At 44.5% G+C, this 15,890-nt stretch overlaps 4 protein-coding genes across 4 annotated transcripts; 2 read left to right on the top strand and 2 right to left on the bottom strand.

Moving 5' to 3' along the window:
- Positions 1-363: 363 nt before the first annotated feature.
- Positions 364-4,559, top strand: LOC138127841 (neutral amino acid transporter 9-like). Its single transcript, XM_069043917.1, has 10 exons — positions 364-724; positions 777-1,008; positions 1,228-1,336; positions 1,484-1,563; positions 2,392-2,717; positions 2,770-2,988; positions 3,044-3,240; positions 3,293-3,397; positions 3,448-3,704; positions 4,306-4,559. The coding sequence occupies exons 1-10, from the start codon at positions 718-720 to the stop codon at positions 4,478-4,480; spliced, it is 1,707 nt and encodes a 568-aa protein (XP_068900018.1). The 5' UTR covers positions 364-717; the 3' UTR covers positions 4,481-4,559.
- On the bottom strand, positions 4,513-5,895 carry LOC138127846 (E3 ubiquitin-protein ligase CHFR-like). Its single transcript, XM_069043927.1, has 3 exons — positions 5,644-5,895; positions 5,484-5,594; positions 4,513-5,429 (listed from the first exon to the last, which is right to left on the bottom strand). Exons 1-3 carry the CDS (start codon positions 5,707-5,709, stop codon positions 4,566-4,568), a joined length of 1,041 nt encoding a protein of 346 aa, XP_068900028.1. The 5' UTR covers positions 5,710-5,895; the 3' UTR covers positions 4,513-4,565.
- Positions 5,896-5,988: 93 nt separating this feature from the next.
- Spt5 (Transcription elongation factor subunit Spt5) lies at positions 5,989-10,087 on the top strand. Its single transcript, XM_069043912.1, has 8 exons — positions 5,989-6,270; positions 6,687-6,992; positions 7,045-7,182; positions 7,233-7,683; positions 7,732-8,458; positions 8,508-9,092; positions 9,199-9,543; positions 9,594-10,087. The coding sequence occupies exons 1-8, from the start codon at positions 6,113-6,115 to the stop codon at positions 10,070-10,072; spliced, it is 3,189 nt and encodes a 1,062-aa protein (XP_068900013.1). The 5' UTR covers positions 5,989-6,112; the 3' UTR covers positions 10,073-10,087.
- On the bottom strand, positions 10,073-15,721 carry LOC138127851 (GILT-like protein 1). Its single transcript, XM_069043933.1, has 4 exons — positions 15,488-15,721; positions 14,913-15,047; positions 10,658-10,934; positions 10,073-10,606 (listed from the first exon to the last, which is right to left on the bottom strand). The coding sequence occupies exons 1-4, from the start codon at positions 15,572-15,574 to the stop codon at positions 10,353-10,355; spliced, it is 753 nt and encodes a 250-aa protein (XP_068900034.1). The 5' UTR covers positions 15,575-15,721; the 3' UTR covers positions 10,073-10,352.
- Positions 15,722-15,890: the final 169 nt, after the last annotated feature.

Genomic DNA, 15,890 nt, shown 5'->3' with positions numbered 1-15,890 from the left:
TCAAATTCAAGATAATTTTAAATAGCTTGGATGACCACTCTGCCCCACATAATTATGTTATTGTTGTTGTTGTCTACACTAAATATAGATAAAGTAATTTAAATTTAAAAAACTCTGCTTCTAATAATATTCTATGCCTTCTGAAAGCACAATACCATGATCACATCCATTCTTCTGGCGTGGGTTTTCTCCCAAATCATTTTTAAATTGTCTTAAGTATATTTTGATCGTGCTCATTTAATTGGAATTCCTTATCGCTCTGATGTTGTTTACAAAAAATATTTTGCATCTTATGCTGTAGCACCTGACAAAAACAATCTTTACTCAACGTACTTAGTCAAATTTCCCTCTTGGGTTTTTAACGTTTATATTTAGCAGCGGAGTCTGAAAAATTCAAGACCACTGATAAGCCTGAAACAAAAACCGTGCACTATCATCTTTACTCTTTCGAATTCGTCGTGACGCATCTGTTCTGTTATCTCGCCCCGCATATTTAAAGGACGGTGAAGAAGTGTCCACCACCAGTTGGTCTCGAGTTCTGAGCGAGTTTTCAATCCTCTAGTGCCGCCTTTGATCTGTGAATTTTCGAAAATTACTATTTCGGATACAGTGTAATTATGACTGAAAGTTTCACCTCGCGGTACAATTGTTTTGGTGTTTGTCTCGTGAGAACTGTTGAATTAATTCGTTTGTGCGTTGTTTCCTTCTGACATAACCATGAGGGGTGAGTCTCGACCGATCCACATTTCCAGTGTTGACCGTTGCGTTTCCTTTAGATTTAATTCGCAATTACAAACTGCTGGTGCGGAGGAAGTCGGACACGGAGTCCGAAACGGAGTCGCAGCCTTTGATGAGCTCTTCGTCGTCGCCGTGTCACAGTTTCGGGAGCACCAACGACGCTTGCATTTTTAAAAATGACTCAGACACCGACGTCGAAAACAACAGGATTTCAAAGGGACATGTTTTGGCGCCGTTGCTGCCGGATTTGCTCCAAAAGAGACACGACAGGTGAGGGTTTCAAAGCAGATTCAAAGACTGTACAATATTTTCTGGAACGAATAACTCAAAAATATTGAAAGATAAAATTTAAAAAGTAAATAATTTAACATTGGTAATTTTTTTACTATTAGGTTGGTAGCGTCTTCCACCCTGACTACCTACTAGATTATTAAAATTTAAAGCGTCGGTGGCGTTTAAGAACAATAATTATTATTTGGTGCTTTTCAGGAGGTTGCTTCATCCCTCAGCTTACCAAAATCCGGAATTCGACTTCTGCGGCACCCACGACAACGCGTGCAGACCTTTGGACGAGATTCTAACCGGAGAAAAAACTTTGGTATGCACCTGTCAAATTATCTCCTGTTTTGTTGTTACCAAACAATACGATAAAACGAAATTGTTTCGCAAACTTATTATGTCAGTTCTGAACTCGACCTCGTTCTCCTCTTGGTAACACCGAAATTATCTGCATTTCGTTTTTCAGAGTGGCAAAGATGCGCCCCCCCGGAGCTACGACTATCGGGACCCGGAATTACCGGAAACGAACAGCTCGCTAGTCACCATGTAAGATAATGTCTATTGATTATATTTCTTTATCTGGTTTAGTCTGCGCTTGGGTTTTTTCTTGTTTGTTATTGTTAAGTCGCGATAGCAGTGGCGTAGGTAGTGGGGAAGTGGAGGATGCTTCGGTTTCGTTTGTTTGTGGTGTCGTCCTTGTTCGACGCGTTTATCAATGATGAAAATAGGAAATCTGATGAAATATTCAGAGAAGTTGAATCAGCTGGGCGATAGTAAACAAAACTATAATCTTCGAGCTAAAGTGCAAAGAGTTCTTAAAAATAAAACAACTTTTCAATAATAGCCATAAAGATGGTGTCAAAATACGTTATCTCGACTCGTGATGGCCTAATATTTTTTCTTCTTCATGGTTTCCAAATACCGACAAATATTTTTCGAAACATGTCGTGTAATGACTTCAAATGACATTGATCAGCTCTTCGATAGCGATCTTGATTGAAAAATTAAACAATTGCAAACTCCATAGACTAGAAAGAAACGAAGAAATGGACGGTATAGAATTTTTAGAGATGAAAGACTTTATTAATCATTACGGATTTTTTTTTTGGTCAGGCCGTTAGCCCTACCATTGGTGGGGGTTACCACCCCCTATCTTTAACCCGTAGATATAGGCTGTACTTGTAACCGTTACTACTAGAAATAAACCAGCAAGCATCCAGCAAACAAGTCCACTCATTTTCGAACCGCAACAAATCTGGTCGTTCGAGAAAACGCGAACATTTTGGTCCTTCGAGCCGGATAGCTCGAACAAGCTACATATTATTTTTTTTACGATTCCCATTTCTCGGGACTTGAAATTTCCGTGTTTTCCAGATTCGCGATATGGAACACTACGGTGGGCACCTCCCTCTTGTCGATGTCTTGGGGCATCGAGAAAACCGGTCTGTTCCCGGCCGTCCTGATCAACATCCTGATCGCCGCCATCTGCCTCTACACGACTTACACCTTACTGAAGGTGAACGAAAAGCACGGCGTGATAGGCCAAGCCGGCGAAGTGTGCGACCTGTGCAAGGCCCTGATCGGCCAATGGGCCGAGATCTTGGCCAAAATCTTCTCGCTGGTCGTGCTGATCGGCGCCAACATCGTCTACTGGATCCTCATGTCGAATTTCTTCTACAACTCGGTCCAGTTCTTCTACGGTAACGCCGACGCAACCCCCGACGCATTCCATTCGAACACTGTCTTTTCCAGAAATCGTCCTGAACATGGGCGATGCCCCCGTCTCAAACGCCACGGTGGTGTGTCCCAAAAACGAAACCGTCAATCTCACCCGTGCGGACACGACGTCTGGGTACACTTTTAATAAAATCTGGGACTTGTATTCGACGGTGCCTGTGATATTGGGGCTGATCATGTTTCCGATGCTGAACTGGAGGAGCATCACGTTCTTCACGAAGTTTAACAGCATGGGTATGGACTCGGCGTTAGATTGTGCCGCAACGATTTACAATACTTTTGATTGCAGGAACTGTCAGCGTTTTGTACTTAATTATTTTCGTTGCTGCCAAAGCTAGCACTTGGGGGATAAACATGCCGGACTGGAACGTCGAGTTCTACATGAAACCGACCTTCTGCGCCCTCAGCGGCATGCTCTCGCTCAGCTACTTCATCCACAACATCATCATCTCCGTCATGAGGAACAACAGACACCAAGAACACAACGTAAACTCTTCATCCAGATCTCTGTAATTGTTTTCACATTTCACGATTCCAGGGGCGAGATTTGTCGATCGCGTTCGGCTTGGTAACATTCACTTATTTATTCATCGGGGTGGTCTTCTACATTTGCTTCCCACTACCGAAATTCTGCATAGAAGACGTGAGCGATTCATTTTCGATTTGTCACATCCGTAACAAGCTCATTTGCAGAATCTGCTCAACAACTTCAACAAGTTCGACGTCCTGACCATAATAGCAAGAATTCTGCTATTGTTTCAACTGTTCACGGTTTTCCCTCTGATTTCGTACATGTTGAGAAACGACATCTTCAACAACATCAACATGATCTTCAAGAACTACAGATTCGGCGAATTTACGTACCCGAGGGTGATCATTCTGAATTTGGGGATTCTGCTGGTGTGCATCTTGTTCGCGTGTTTTCTACCACGAATCGGGACTCTGATCAGGTACTACAAACTCGAAGGAAATCGATTTTTTGGCCTCCTCAACTCTAAATGACATGTTTACACATTTTGCACAGCTACGGTATCTTGATTTTTACACACTAATCTGTCATTTTACCGCACGGAGTGTGTAAACTAACACGAAAATTGTACGCTTTCAAGGACCTCCAAAAAAACTCTTAGCTTATCAAAATGAAGTCCATTTGTACTAAGACCAGATACCACTACTATTGATCCGTTCAGTTTTCAAAAATTAACATGATTTAATTGTTTCCGTCTTAAGTCTGTTGGCACCATCTTGTGGTGTAAGTTGTAAGCATGTCAGTTGTCGGTATAATAGATATCTTTCTGCAATTTCATTAATCAAATGTCAATCTTTGACAGGTTTTGCAAAATTATTGATTATAACAAATTTCAAATTTGAGAAAAGGAGTAATGAATCGTGGGCCAAAAAGATTAATACATTACTAATGCGGTAGACATTTTACAGGGCTCGGTTTTTGTCCCGCTTCGCAGTTGTGTTTCAGTCTAAAAACCTCGCGCTGTAAAATATAGCCTACCGCATTTGTAATGTAAACAACTATTGATTAATTTTGACCAACAGATACACCGGAGCTTTGAGCGGTCTAGTCTACATATTCATGTTGCCAAGTCTGCTGAAAATCGCGAGTCTGAGGAAAGAGGACAAGCTGACAACCGCGCAACTGATTTTCCACGTGTCCGTGATAGTGCTCGGCAGCTTCAATTTGTTGTTGCAGTTTTTTATCAACGACAAGTAGCTTTAGGGATATTTATAAATCAGGACTGCCAATTGTATTCGACTGATTTAATAAAGATATAAAAAAAAATCTTACTAAAGAGCGTTCAGTTTTGACCTTTTAGCGGACAACTGTTGGCCCAGTGACCCTCCTGGTCGCAAATGTAACACCTTCCGTAGCCCCCGTAGTATCTGCTCCCCCTTCCAGACGACCACCTGTTGCCGTAGTAACACTCATAAGAGTCATAGTCGTGGTCGTCGGACAAGTAGTTGTAATCGCTTTCGTCCTCGTCGTCGTCGTCGTCGACCTCTGAGAAGATTTCTATGATTTGGCCACCTTCCACGACAGCCGAGGTCGACACCGTCGAGCTGCTCGCCACGTTCACGACCATCTCTTCTCGCTGCTTGATGATGTTCTGGCGGGTTTCTTTCACTTGATCGCTCTGCGTGCTTATGATTTTGTCGATGAAGTTGTCCAGAACTAGAGTCGGCGAGACGGTCGCGATGAATTTGCGGCAAATGGGACAGCTCGACTTGTTCTTGCGCCACTCTTCGATGCAGAATTTGCAATAAGTGTGTGAACAGCTTAGAGTGACGGCTTTTATGAAGAGCTCTGAACAAATGCTGCAAGTTAATTCGGTTTCCATTATTTCAAGATTCTGTTCGTCGTTTTTCGGCGGAATTTTATTTTCTTCTGTTGGCGTTTCAGGTTTGACATGATCCAATTCAAAAGGTTCTTCAAATCCTTCCACTATTGAAGGCGTTTCTAACGATGATTCATCATCTGGAGGTATTTGTGAGGTTATGTTTACAGGATTTTCAACTGTGGAATCTTTCGGTGACGTTTGCTTCGAACTGATAAAGACGAAATTTAAGTTATTTGTACCCAACTTGATTACATCTCCATGTTTTAAGTCTACACTTTCATTGAATTTGCACAAAGTTGAATTGATAAGAGTTCCATTCGTACTCTGCAAAAAAATACCAATGAAACCTGTGGGAAAACTCACCTTTGGACCACTGACCCTGTCAAAGAGTGTCCATTTGTCGTCAATTTTCTTTATTATACAATGGAATCGAGAAACACCTAAAGACTGAATGATGTGGTCACAGCTGAGACTCCGTCCGATAGAAAACTGAAAACATTTTTTTTAAACCTTTACTTCTCTATTTGGGCAATACTACCGATGAATTGTTGATTGTAATGACGGAATCATCGTGCGAATTCACTAATTTTGGAAAATCTTCCATTATTTTGATTTTTCAACTGACAAACAAGAAGGCAACAGGGAAATTTCGTTTTGTTACTAGGACTACCTCACAACAAATTTCGATCGCCCTGTCCAATCAAAACTTTAAAATTAAAATCGAACTGCAACAATAAAGAACGTGTACTGCAGCAAGAATTCTGAGAACTGGATAACTCGTTCGGTGAGTGACGCATGTATTTATTTTACGTATTGACATAATTAAATTATTGATAGTGTTGGTATTGCCTGCAACCTGACAACCCCAAACTTCCTAGTTGGTGACGTAGTTTGTCAGTTGGCAACCTGTCGTCTGTCTTGTCAACAGTGATCTAGCTTGATGGTGGCCGTGCATTATTAATCAATCGCAAAGCACCAGGTCGAGGAACTGTGTAGAAGTTTCGGCCATGTCAGACTCAGAGGCAAGCGTTTTTTCTGACAATGCCTCGGAAGCCGGTTCCGTCCGTTCCAGAAGCTCGCGAGGGAGCAGATCTCCTTCGAGGTCTCGGTCCAGGTCCCGGTCACGGTCCCGTTCCAAATCTGGAAGTCGTTCAGCACGTTCAGGGTACGTGGAGACAATTTTTACCACGTCTTAGACGTGTTCGACACCTTTGCGGCCCACCAGCTGTTGGACGGTAATTTTGTAATTAAGACAATCTGGAAGAAAGTTCGCTCTTTATCGCGTCGTAACAGACTTCCCGACACTAAAAGAAACTCAGACGTCGTTGTGATGATTTTGAATATTAAATTAGTTTGGTTTGGAAATGTGTTGATTTTTTTTTTGCAAAACATGCACACGCGGCATCCCCAGCTGGTAAAATATTTTGTTCTTTTAATAAAACACCGCTCTTGCACGTTGTGGTTGATTTTCGCGTGAAGATAACTGTATTGGGCACAAGGTGTGGTTTTTGCTTGGCGTCCAATTAAAATTAGGGAGATTAAGTGTAATTGGTTTGAGTAATTTGCGAATCGTGTTTCAAGTTCGGAGGCACGCGAAGTTTCGGAGCAGGAAGAAGTAGAGGACGAGCAAGAACCGGAAGGTGACTCCCTCGACGAGTACGACAGCGAGGAGGACGAGAGTGACTCCGGTCGCGCCAAAAAGAAGAAGAAGAAGGACAGGTACGGTGGTTTCATCATCGACGAGGCGGAAGTCGATGATGAGGTCGAAGACGAAGACGAATGGGAAGAAGGCGCCCAAGAAATCGGAATCGTGCCGAACGAAGTGGACGAATTTGGGCCGACAGCCAGGGAGATCGAAGGACGAAGGCGAGGCACCAACCTCTGGGAGTGAGTATTGAACACCCCTTTTCGATTTGCGATCGAACGCGATCCGTTCCAGCGCACAAAAGGAGCACGAAATCGAGGAGTATTTGAGGAAGAAGTACGCCGACGACAGCGCGGCTGCCAAGCATTTCGGCGATGGGGGCGAAGAAATGTCCGACGAGATCACGCAACAGACGCTCCTCCCGGGGGTCAAGTAAGTTGTCCCGATCGGTGTTTGTCTCGAGTCGCAGTTGTTTTGTGCAGAGATCCCAATCTGTGGATGGTCAAGTGCCGAATCGGCGAAGAAAAAGCGACGGCTCTGTTGCTGATGCGCAAATACCTGGCGTACCAGAATACGAATGAGCCTCTGCAGATCAAGTCTGTGGTGGCACCGGAGGGTGTCAAAGGGTACATCTACATCGAGGCGTACAAGCAGCCCCACGTCAAGGCGGCGATAGAAAATGTCGGTAACTTGAGAATGGGGATTTGGAAGCAGCAGATGGTGCCGATCAAAGAAATGACGGACGTTCTGCGAGTTGTCAAAGAACAAACAGGTCTGAAATCGAAGCAATGGGTGCGCTTGAAGCGAGGATTGTACAAGGACGACATCGCGCAGGTGGATTATTTCGACATGGCTCAGAACCAGGTCCACTTGAAGCTGCTCCCGCGGATCGACTACACGCGACTGAGGGGGGCGCTGCGGACGACTCAATCGGTACGATTCAAGGAAGTTGGAGAGTTGTAGTGTGATTGAGAGTTGCAGGAATCTGAGGCGGAGAAACGGAAGAAGAAACGTCGGCCACCGAGCAAGCCATTTGATCCGGAAGCGATCCGTTCCATCGGAGGCGAGGTGACCTCCGACGGCGACTTCCTCATTTTCGAAGGGAACCGGTACTCGCGCAAGGGTTTTCTCTACAAGAACTTCACCCTGAGCGCCGTCATCATCGACGGGGTCAAGCCGACACTGGCCGAGCTGGAGCGGTTCGAGGAGCAGCCGGAAGGAATCGATTTGGAGTTGCCGACGGAGAAGGAGGACAAAGCGGTGACCCACTCGTTCAGCGCCGGCGACAACGTGGAAGTGTGCGAGGGCGAACTGATCAACCTCCAGGGCAAGATCATCAGCATCGACGGGGCCATGATCACGATAATGCCGAAACACGAGGACTTGAAGGAGCCGCTGGTGTTTCAAGCGTCCGAGCTGAAGAAGTTCTTCAAGATGGGGGACCACGTGAAGGTTCTCGCCGGGCGGTACGAGGGCGACACCGGACTGGTGGTCCGCGTGGAAAACAACAGAGTCGTCCTGATCTCCGACTTGACGATGCACGAAATGGAGATCCTCCCCAAAGACCTGCAGCTCTGCACGGACATGGCCAGCGGGGTCGACTCCTTGGGGAAGTTCGAGTGGGGCGATTTGGTCAATCTGGACGCGGAAACCGTGGGGGTGATCGTGCGTCTGGAAAGGGAAAACTTCCACGTGCTCAACATGCATGGTGACCGATCATCTGTCAATCTCTTCGTTTTATGACGTTTCGTTCCCAGGTAAAGTGGTGGAGTGTCGTCCGGGATCTCTCCAAAAGCGCCGCCTGAACCGCTTCACCGCCGCCTTGGACTCCTACCGCAACAACCTCCACCGCAAGGACATGGTGAAGGTGATCGACGGCCCCCATTCGGGCTTTTCCGGCGAGATAAAACACCTCTACAGAAACTTCGCGTTTCTCCATTCAGTCGAGTTCCTCCAGAACGGCGGAATTTTCGTCTGCAAAACGAAGCATCTCCAGTTGGCCGGGGGCAACAAGAGCGTCCCCAGCAGCGACATCTCGACGGGGATGGAATTCATGTCGCCCAGGCGAAGCAGCCCGATGCACCCGTCAAGCGGCGGCGGTGGTGGTGGCGGAGGCGGCGGCGGTGGAATGGGAGGGTTCGGCAGTCCCAGAGGCGGGGGAGGCGGGCGCGGGAGGATCTCAAGAGACCGCGACATCATCGGCACCACGATCAAAATCACCAAGGGCCCTTACAAAGGAAACATCGGGATCGTCAAGGACGCCACGCAATCCACGGCCAGGATCGAGCTGCACACTTCCTGCCAAACTATCAGCGTCGACAGGAGTCACATTTCGGATGTCGGTAAGTCAGTGACACTTGTCGCTAATGTCACTCGGATCGTACTACCAACCGTCAAAAATGATGTCACTAGATTTGAACTGTCAATTGATCGAATTGTGTTTTGTAGGTACTCCGAGCAGAGACGGCAGCATCTCGAGTTACGGCAGGACTCCGGCCTACACCGGAAGTCAGACCCCGTTGTACCGCGACACCGGAAACAAGACGCCCATGTGTGATTCCGGTTCCCGCACTCCGCTCCACTACGGCGGTTCGATGACGCCGATACACGACGGTTCCAGGACGCCGAACGCGTCCTCGGAGTGGGATCCGGCAGTGTCGAACACTTATCCGTCTCCGGGGTACAATCCGGGCACTCCGGGCTACCAGATGAACGGGCCGTTCACGCCGCAGACCCCTGGGACTATATACGACTCGACGTACAGCCCGTACCAAGCCAGTCCCGGCTACCAGAGTAAGTGTCGTCGCCCGCGCTGTTACACTATTGTTGGTTGTTTTGTGCAGGCGCCATCTCGACGCCCAGTCCGGCCACCGGATACGGCCAGTCCCCGGCCAGCAACAACCCCTACAACACGCCCAGCTCCGGGTACAGCCCCAACATGCCGTACAACCCGCAGACGCCCGGAGCCGGCCTGGACGTGCTGCCGATGACCGACTGGCACACGATCGACATCGAGGTCAAGATCCGGGACAGCCACGACGATCCGGGCTTGGCGGGGCAGGCCGGAATCATCCGGAGCATCTCGGGGGCGATGTGCTCCATATTCCTGCCGGAAGAAGACCGCGTGGTCAACATCATGTCGGACCATCTCGAGCCGGTGAGGCCGCAGCGAGGAGACGCTTTCAAGGTCATCATAGGCGAAGAGAGGGAAGCGACAGGGGAATTGCTCTCGATCGACCTCCACGAAGGCGTCGTCAAAATGAAGAACGACATCAAAATGTTACCGTTGCAGAATTTGTGTAAAATGCGGAAAGATCATTAGTAGTGTTGTAATTAAGGTTCGTTTTATTATTAAAAATACCACATACACAAACTGAAGAAAACTTAAAAATCGTCGAACGGTAAAATATAAGTAGCTCTGCTTGGTTTTGTGTACCAGGTGGCCCAAAAAAGGATCTAGGCCCGCGGTTTGGCTACGTCCGATTTTTCGACTACCTAAGAACAATTAACATTTTTTATACTTAATATACAACGAAGCGACGTTGTTTGAAGGCTTTTTCAAAGGTACATCGTGGGAATTTTGGTTTTCTACGGGAATAATTTTAATTACGGAAGATAATCGCGGCAACTATGGCTAGAAGTCCGAAATGGAGCTTGGCGGAATGTGCGGAGTTCCTGGAACACTCTGCCGGTTTTTCCCCGTGGACGTACTGACACAGCGCCTTGACGAAATTGGTCTGGGCCAGCTCGTTGTCGTCCTGTTTGAACTGCTTGTTGAAGACGATGGTCGGCACCGAGGTCAGCGGAGGCTTCAGAGCGGCGGTCTGCACTCCCACGTCGTTCAAGAATCGAGAACCTGCACCGAAACGTGAGTCGAGACAAACCAAAAAAATACAAACACGCTCACCTTCAACGTCGTTGGCACAGTTCTCGATCTCGGCGTACTTGGGTACGTAGTTGATGGTGGCGCACTCTTTCGTCGGGAAGTCGGTCTGGTTGCCGTTGGGCACCACCCTGTCCATCAGACAGTTGATGAATCCGGTGGTGACTTTGTTGTAGCCCAAACCTTCGCTGCTGTTGCCGTCGTCGATCAAGCGGATGGCGCACACGTGCAGCCTGTTTCCTCGGCACTCACCGGGACCGTGGTGGCAACTGAACTCGTAGTGACCGAATTCTTGAGTGGTCTGTAACGGCGATAATTATTAGGTTGGCGTCACGACCGAACAATGTTCGATTAATATTATCGACGCAATAAAGTGATTCACGGTGTGCGCTAATCGGAAAAAAAACAGATGCAACGTGTGCAAGAAGTTCACGGCAGGTTTACTCACGAAAAGACAAACGACAAGTGTGAATCACCAAGATTATATATGCTTTTTTCATCATTACGTGGTAATAAATTCCGGGGGCGATAATTATTCATAAAAAGACTGACGGCTACAGACAACAATCACCAAGATTATTTATGCTTTTGCATCATCGCTCGGTGTTGCGAAAAATATTTACCGTGGTAACAACAATCACCACCACTCATCATTTGGTGACAAATCAAAATCCAGGTAGCACTTATTTTTTAGCCGGCCACGTTCTACGAATATTTATTTTACAAGCGATGCAAAATTCGTGAAAGTTGATAGAAGAGTTTCATAACGTTTCTTTCTCAGCTCAAAATTAACGATGTGATAATTGCAACATAAAAGCTTTAAGGCGACATAAGATTATTCACGACATTCCTAATATGGGTTTTAGATCTAAGGTTATTGTCTGCACAGTCGAACTTCCAGGCGTATCTTGCAGTTTATTGATGGATCCTGCGTTAACGCTCAAAAATCCTACTTTGCGTGATAACTATGCCCTGCGAGCTTTCATTATGTGGGTACTTACCACGTGAAACTCCTATCTGAGATGACAATTTGGCGGTCAAAAGAGAAAACAGAAGGCACGGTAACTTTATCAGAAGAAATTTGGTGTTGGAAAGTTGACAAACTGGTGAAAAATTGTAACGTTTAAAACTAAAAAGTATTTTGGTAGTAAATAGAAACCAGAGTTACTGTTGTTGAGACATTGAAATTGCTTGTAAACATTTTCAACCAAATTTTATGCAATTTACTGCAATTACATTTACGACTCCACTTGACGTTTTTGGCATTGACGCCTTGCACCACACAATTTTGCATGGTGGGCGGTGGGGGCAAATTTTATGAAATTTGTAGCAAGGGTGGACGGATGGCAGTAATCCCAGATATGTGACGAGTTTTAAGTGAAATTTGGCTGGTTGAAGACAGGACGCCCGTCAGATTGCCTCATTGTCCTTCGTTATAAACCTTTGGCGAGAGCTTGGAATGTGATGTCTAGCAATCGACAATAAAAAAATTGTTGTGCAAAGTGTAGGTTCATTAAGAAACATTTATGTGAATTTACTGCGAAAAGATTATGTAAGAGATTAAATGATATATTGACACCAAAAATGAAATTAAATGGCACCTAATAAGCTAACCAATGTAGTGCCAACCGTAAAAAAATATCACCCTAACTTCTGATAAACTTAGTTCAATGTCATTTGTCGAAGAAATTAAGTTCGTCGGTGTTTTATTATTATTGCATCTTTTTCAACAATTTTTTCGTCGAATTGATACTACCAGAGACATTTCAAGTACGTAATTCATCTAGTTAGACATCATGGATGATCAAAACTTATTTACTTATTTTTGCATTGATTAAAATTTTGAATTTTCAGGGTTTCAGTTGGCATTCCTTAAAACAAAGTTAAAATGTCTGTTTGTGAAATAATGTTTATCCGGCGCCTTGTATTAATTAATCGAGCCTGAATACGTATTCATTATAGTAGTTTATTTAACGAGTTCGTGTGTAATTTGGCCTTTTTTTGGCATGAGTGGGCCAGTTTAAAACTCGAGTGAAACGAGAGTTTTAAAGGTCCACGAGTGCCAAAAAAAGACCAAATTACACAAGAACGAGTTGAATACAACGTTTTTTTGTTCGACGAGCCCCCAAAGGCTCCAAATCGCTGAAAATCTACAAAATTAGCTTGACGTTTTGTTTTGACAAGTTGTCAAATTTATCAAAATCCGTTCACACAGGAGAAAATTCTCAAATTCTGACAGTGTTGAACAAAAAAAAAAATTCGTGCAATACTGAGTAAGTGAGGTTTTGTTTACGTGTTGCGACAATTTTTTTCTGTGGAAGAACGGACCCTTCCCAAAATGGTTCTTAGAGATTCTTGTTCAGCACAAAAACAACGTATTCTTGAAGATCTTTATAAAGATCGGAGCTAAACTAATCTGATTCTTTGTGGGAAAAAGTATTATTTTAAAATCTCAGCTTGAGAAAGTTTGTGGCGATTGTTGAACTAAATCGCAAAAAGAATGGACGAGAACGTTGTGATTGTTACTGAAGGCTTTCTGCAGTGCAGCATTTATAATTTGCATGTTTAATAAATACCAATCCCCCAAAACATTTTCCGTTTTCCGGACTTGGCAAGTTTAAGACACTTCTTATCGTGGCCTGCTTTGAGCGAGGATGAAACAAAAGCAAGTAAAAAACGCACGAAGTTGACAGCTTAAAAATTGGAAACCTTCTGCCAAAAAAATTCTGGCAGTAAGAAGTACCGAGTGACTTTTAATGATTGAAACAAATTTAGTGGGTTGGCACTCCAGAATAATTGGTACGCCTGGTCATTTGTCAAAAAGAGTCACGAACTTTCTAGGTTAAGATTTTTGCAAATTAATAAATCGTGATGACAATTTGATTTATTTTGACTTTCGAACTGTCATATTTGAAGCTGACACTCTGTTCCAACATTCCAACATAAAATCGTAAATGTGTTGCCAACAAAAGAAAAATAATTTCCATCATTAAAGATCACCCGGTACATATTTTTGTCGCGAAGTTTTCTGAGAGATCTTCAACTTCGAGGAAGTCCGACACCTATAGGTGTCCCAAAACTACCGCATTTTCTTCAAGGTACGTTATTTAGAGAACTAGAAAAACATAAATCCTGACTATTTCGGAAATATAAACATTCTTTTTTTACCTCAAACCCTTCAAAGTCTTTAGAGGCTCACTTCTTCAAAAATAAATAAATTTTTTACGAGAAGGAAAATTTGCCGCTCGAGCGAAGCGAGTGTGCAAATTCGCCGAGTAAAAAAAAGATACTTTACTAACGAGTTGCATGCAAAAATTTTTTGGCGCCTGTAGGTTTAATAACAATTTTTTCGACACTCAAAATTTCCTGTGTGAACCGTGGACCTTTAAAACGCTCGTTTTACTCGCGTTTTAAATTGGCCCACTCATGCCAAAAAAATCCCTCGTTAAAAAAAACTACTAATTATGAATGAAAAATTTTATATGTAATTGCGTTAAAAAATGACACGCTACGGCACTTTTTTTAACGCAACATGCGTGCAAAAATGAACCGCTATAGCACTTTTTTTAACGCTTCTTGACCGATTCAAAAATCACATATTTTATGAACGTAAACGAATGAAAAAACTTGCACTTTTTTTGACGGACGTTAAAAAAATATTTTTCAGCACTCCATGCGGTACTTTTGAGACAGCCTGTATAGGATGTCAACGAGATCACTAGTGTCGCTCTCTTTTCCCTCCATTTTTCAAACTATCAAAACAAAAATCGGCACAGTAGACGCGAGATGCTACATTTTGATATCCTGGCTGATTTTTCACACTTCCGGTTTCGTCAGAAATAGCAGTAATTTTTGATTGTCAAATGACACACCTTCGTATTATTACATTTTCGTAAAACTGAGCACATTTTGAGTGCGCCTGCACAATTTTCGTGAGTTTTTAGACACACTCGATTTTTTACGCAGCTCCATAAGAAAATATCTGTGGGCGTAAGATCAGGGAAACGTGGGGGTCAACGTGTATGACCGTTTGTTTCAACGACCTGTTCACCAAACCTACGTACCAAGTAGTAGTTCTTTTCGAGCATTACGGGGTGAAGCTCCATCTTGTTGGAAGCATAGCCTACCTCGTGTTGTAGGCTTGACGATGATTTGAAGTTAAAAAACTCCCGAAAATTGTAGAGGCGCACTGGAAATTGTCTCAGGATTGCGAAAATGTAACGCTGTGCGGGATGACCCAAATCCGAGTGCAGGAAATAATTTTCCGGCCGCTTCTTACCGTAGACTTTCCGTAAGGCAACAGCGTCAGATTGACGTATTTGGAGAGATTCCCCTGGAGCGACGGATACAACTGCTGCGTGAAGAACTTGATGGAATCGGGACAGAGCGATTCGTAATAGACTGCCACGTTCACCTGGAAAAGAAACGTCAGCGTTTTGAATCAGCGCCGGTTTAATTTGGGCGATTCAGTCACGAATCCGTTATTAAGGTTTGCATAAATTTCAATTAAATTTGATGGCAGAAGAGGATTATTTACGGGCGAGTACGCACACGTCGCGTCTATGCAGAGGTGTTTTCCTCTATTACCCAATAAAATATTTGCAGACCGAGCCGTAAAATCCGATTATCTTACCGGAAAATTTCTTTGAACTGAACCACCACACCGTGATAATTCGGTACGACGCGACGCAGATCTCCATGGAAAAATCTTTTTCCCAAACAACAATGACAAAATCCTAGCTTATTCGGCAGCTTTCTGTTTTGCACTACTTTCTATTTTTACCTTTCCAATAGCCGTGCATGACGTCACCTGCGTTTTTCTTTCGGCTCGTTTTAACGGGAAAAATCACTCACCCTGTGGTGTTCGTGGTTGTCGTGTTGGGTGTGCACTCCCAGAAACAGGAAGGCCACAAAGAGCACAATTTGTCGCACATTCAACATTGTTGTGTCGCGGATTAGGTGTGGTGAAAATGAATGGACCTGGCTTGGTCTACGTAACGGAACTTCTGTTGCTATCGCGGCGCTTCCAAGTGGGCTTCGGCTCGGCTCTCGACTGAACCGCTGGAAACGGAGGCTCTCGGCTCTGACCCCTGCCTTGGTGGGAGTGTCTTGAGGCTATTCGACCGTCACAATTGCGAATGAATTTGTTCGAGTACTTGCAAAATGTTGACAACCGATGTGGACTTTTCTCTTGAAAATGACATCAAAGCTCGATTTACGACGGACAAGTAGGTAGGGGGGCAACACACGATTATCG

This window comes from Tenebrio molitor, chromosome 4 (assembly GCF_963966145.1).
Source record: "Tenebrio molitor chromosome 4, icTenMoli1.1, whole genome shotgun sequence".
NCBI classification, from domain to species: domain Eukaryota; kingdom Metazoa; phylum Arthropoda; class Insecta; order Coleoptera; family Tenebrionidae; genus Tenebrio; species Tenebrio molitor.
Note: the sequence above shows the minus strand (reverse complement) of the source record. Positions and strands in the feature narration are given on the sequence as shown.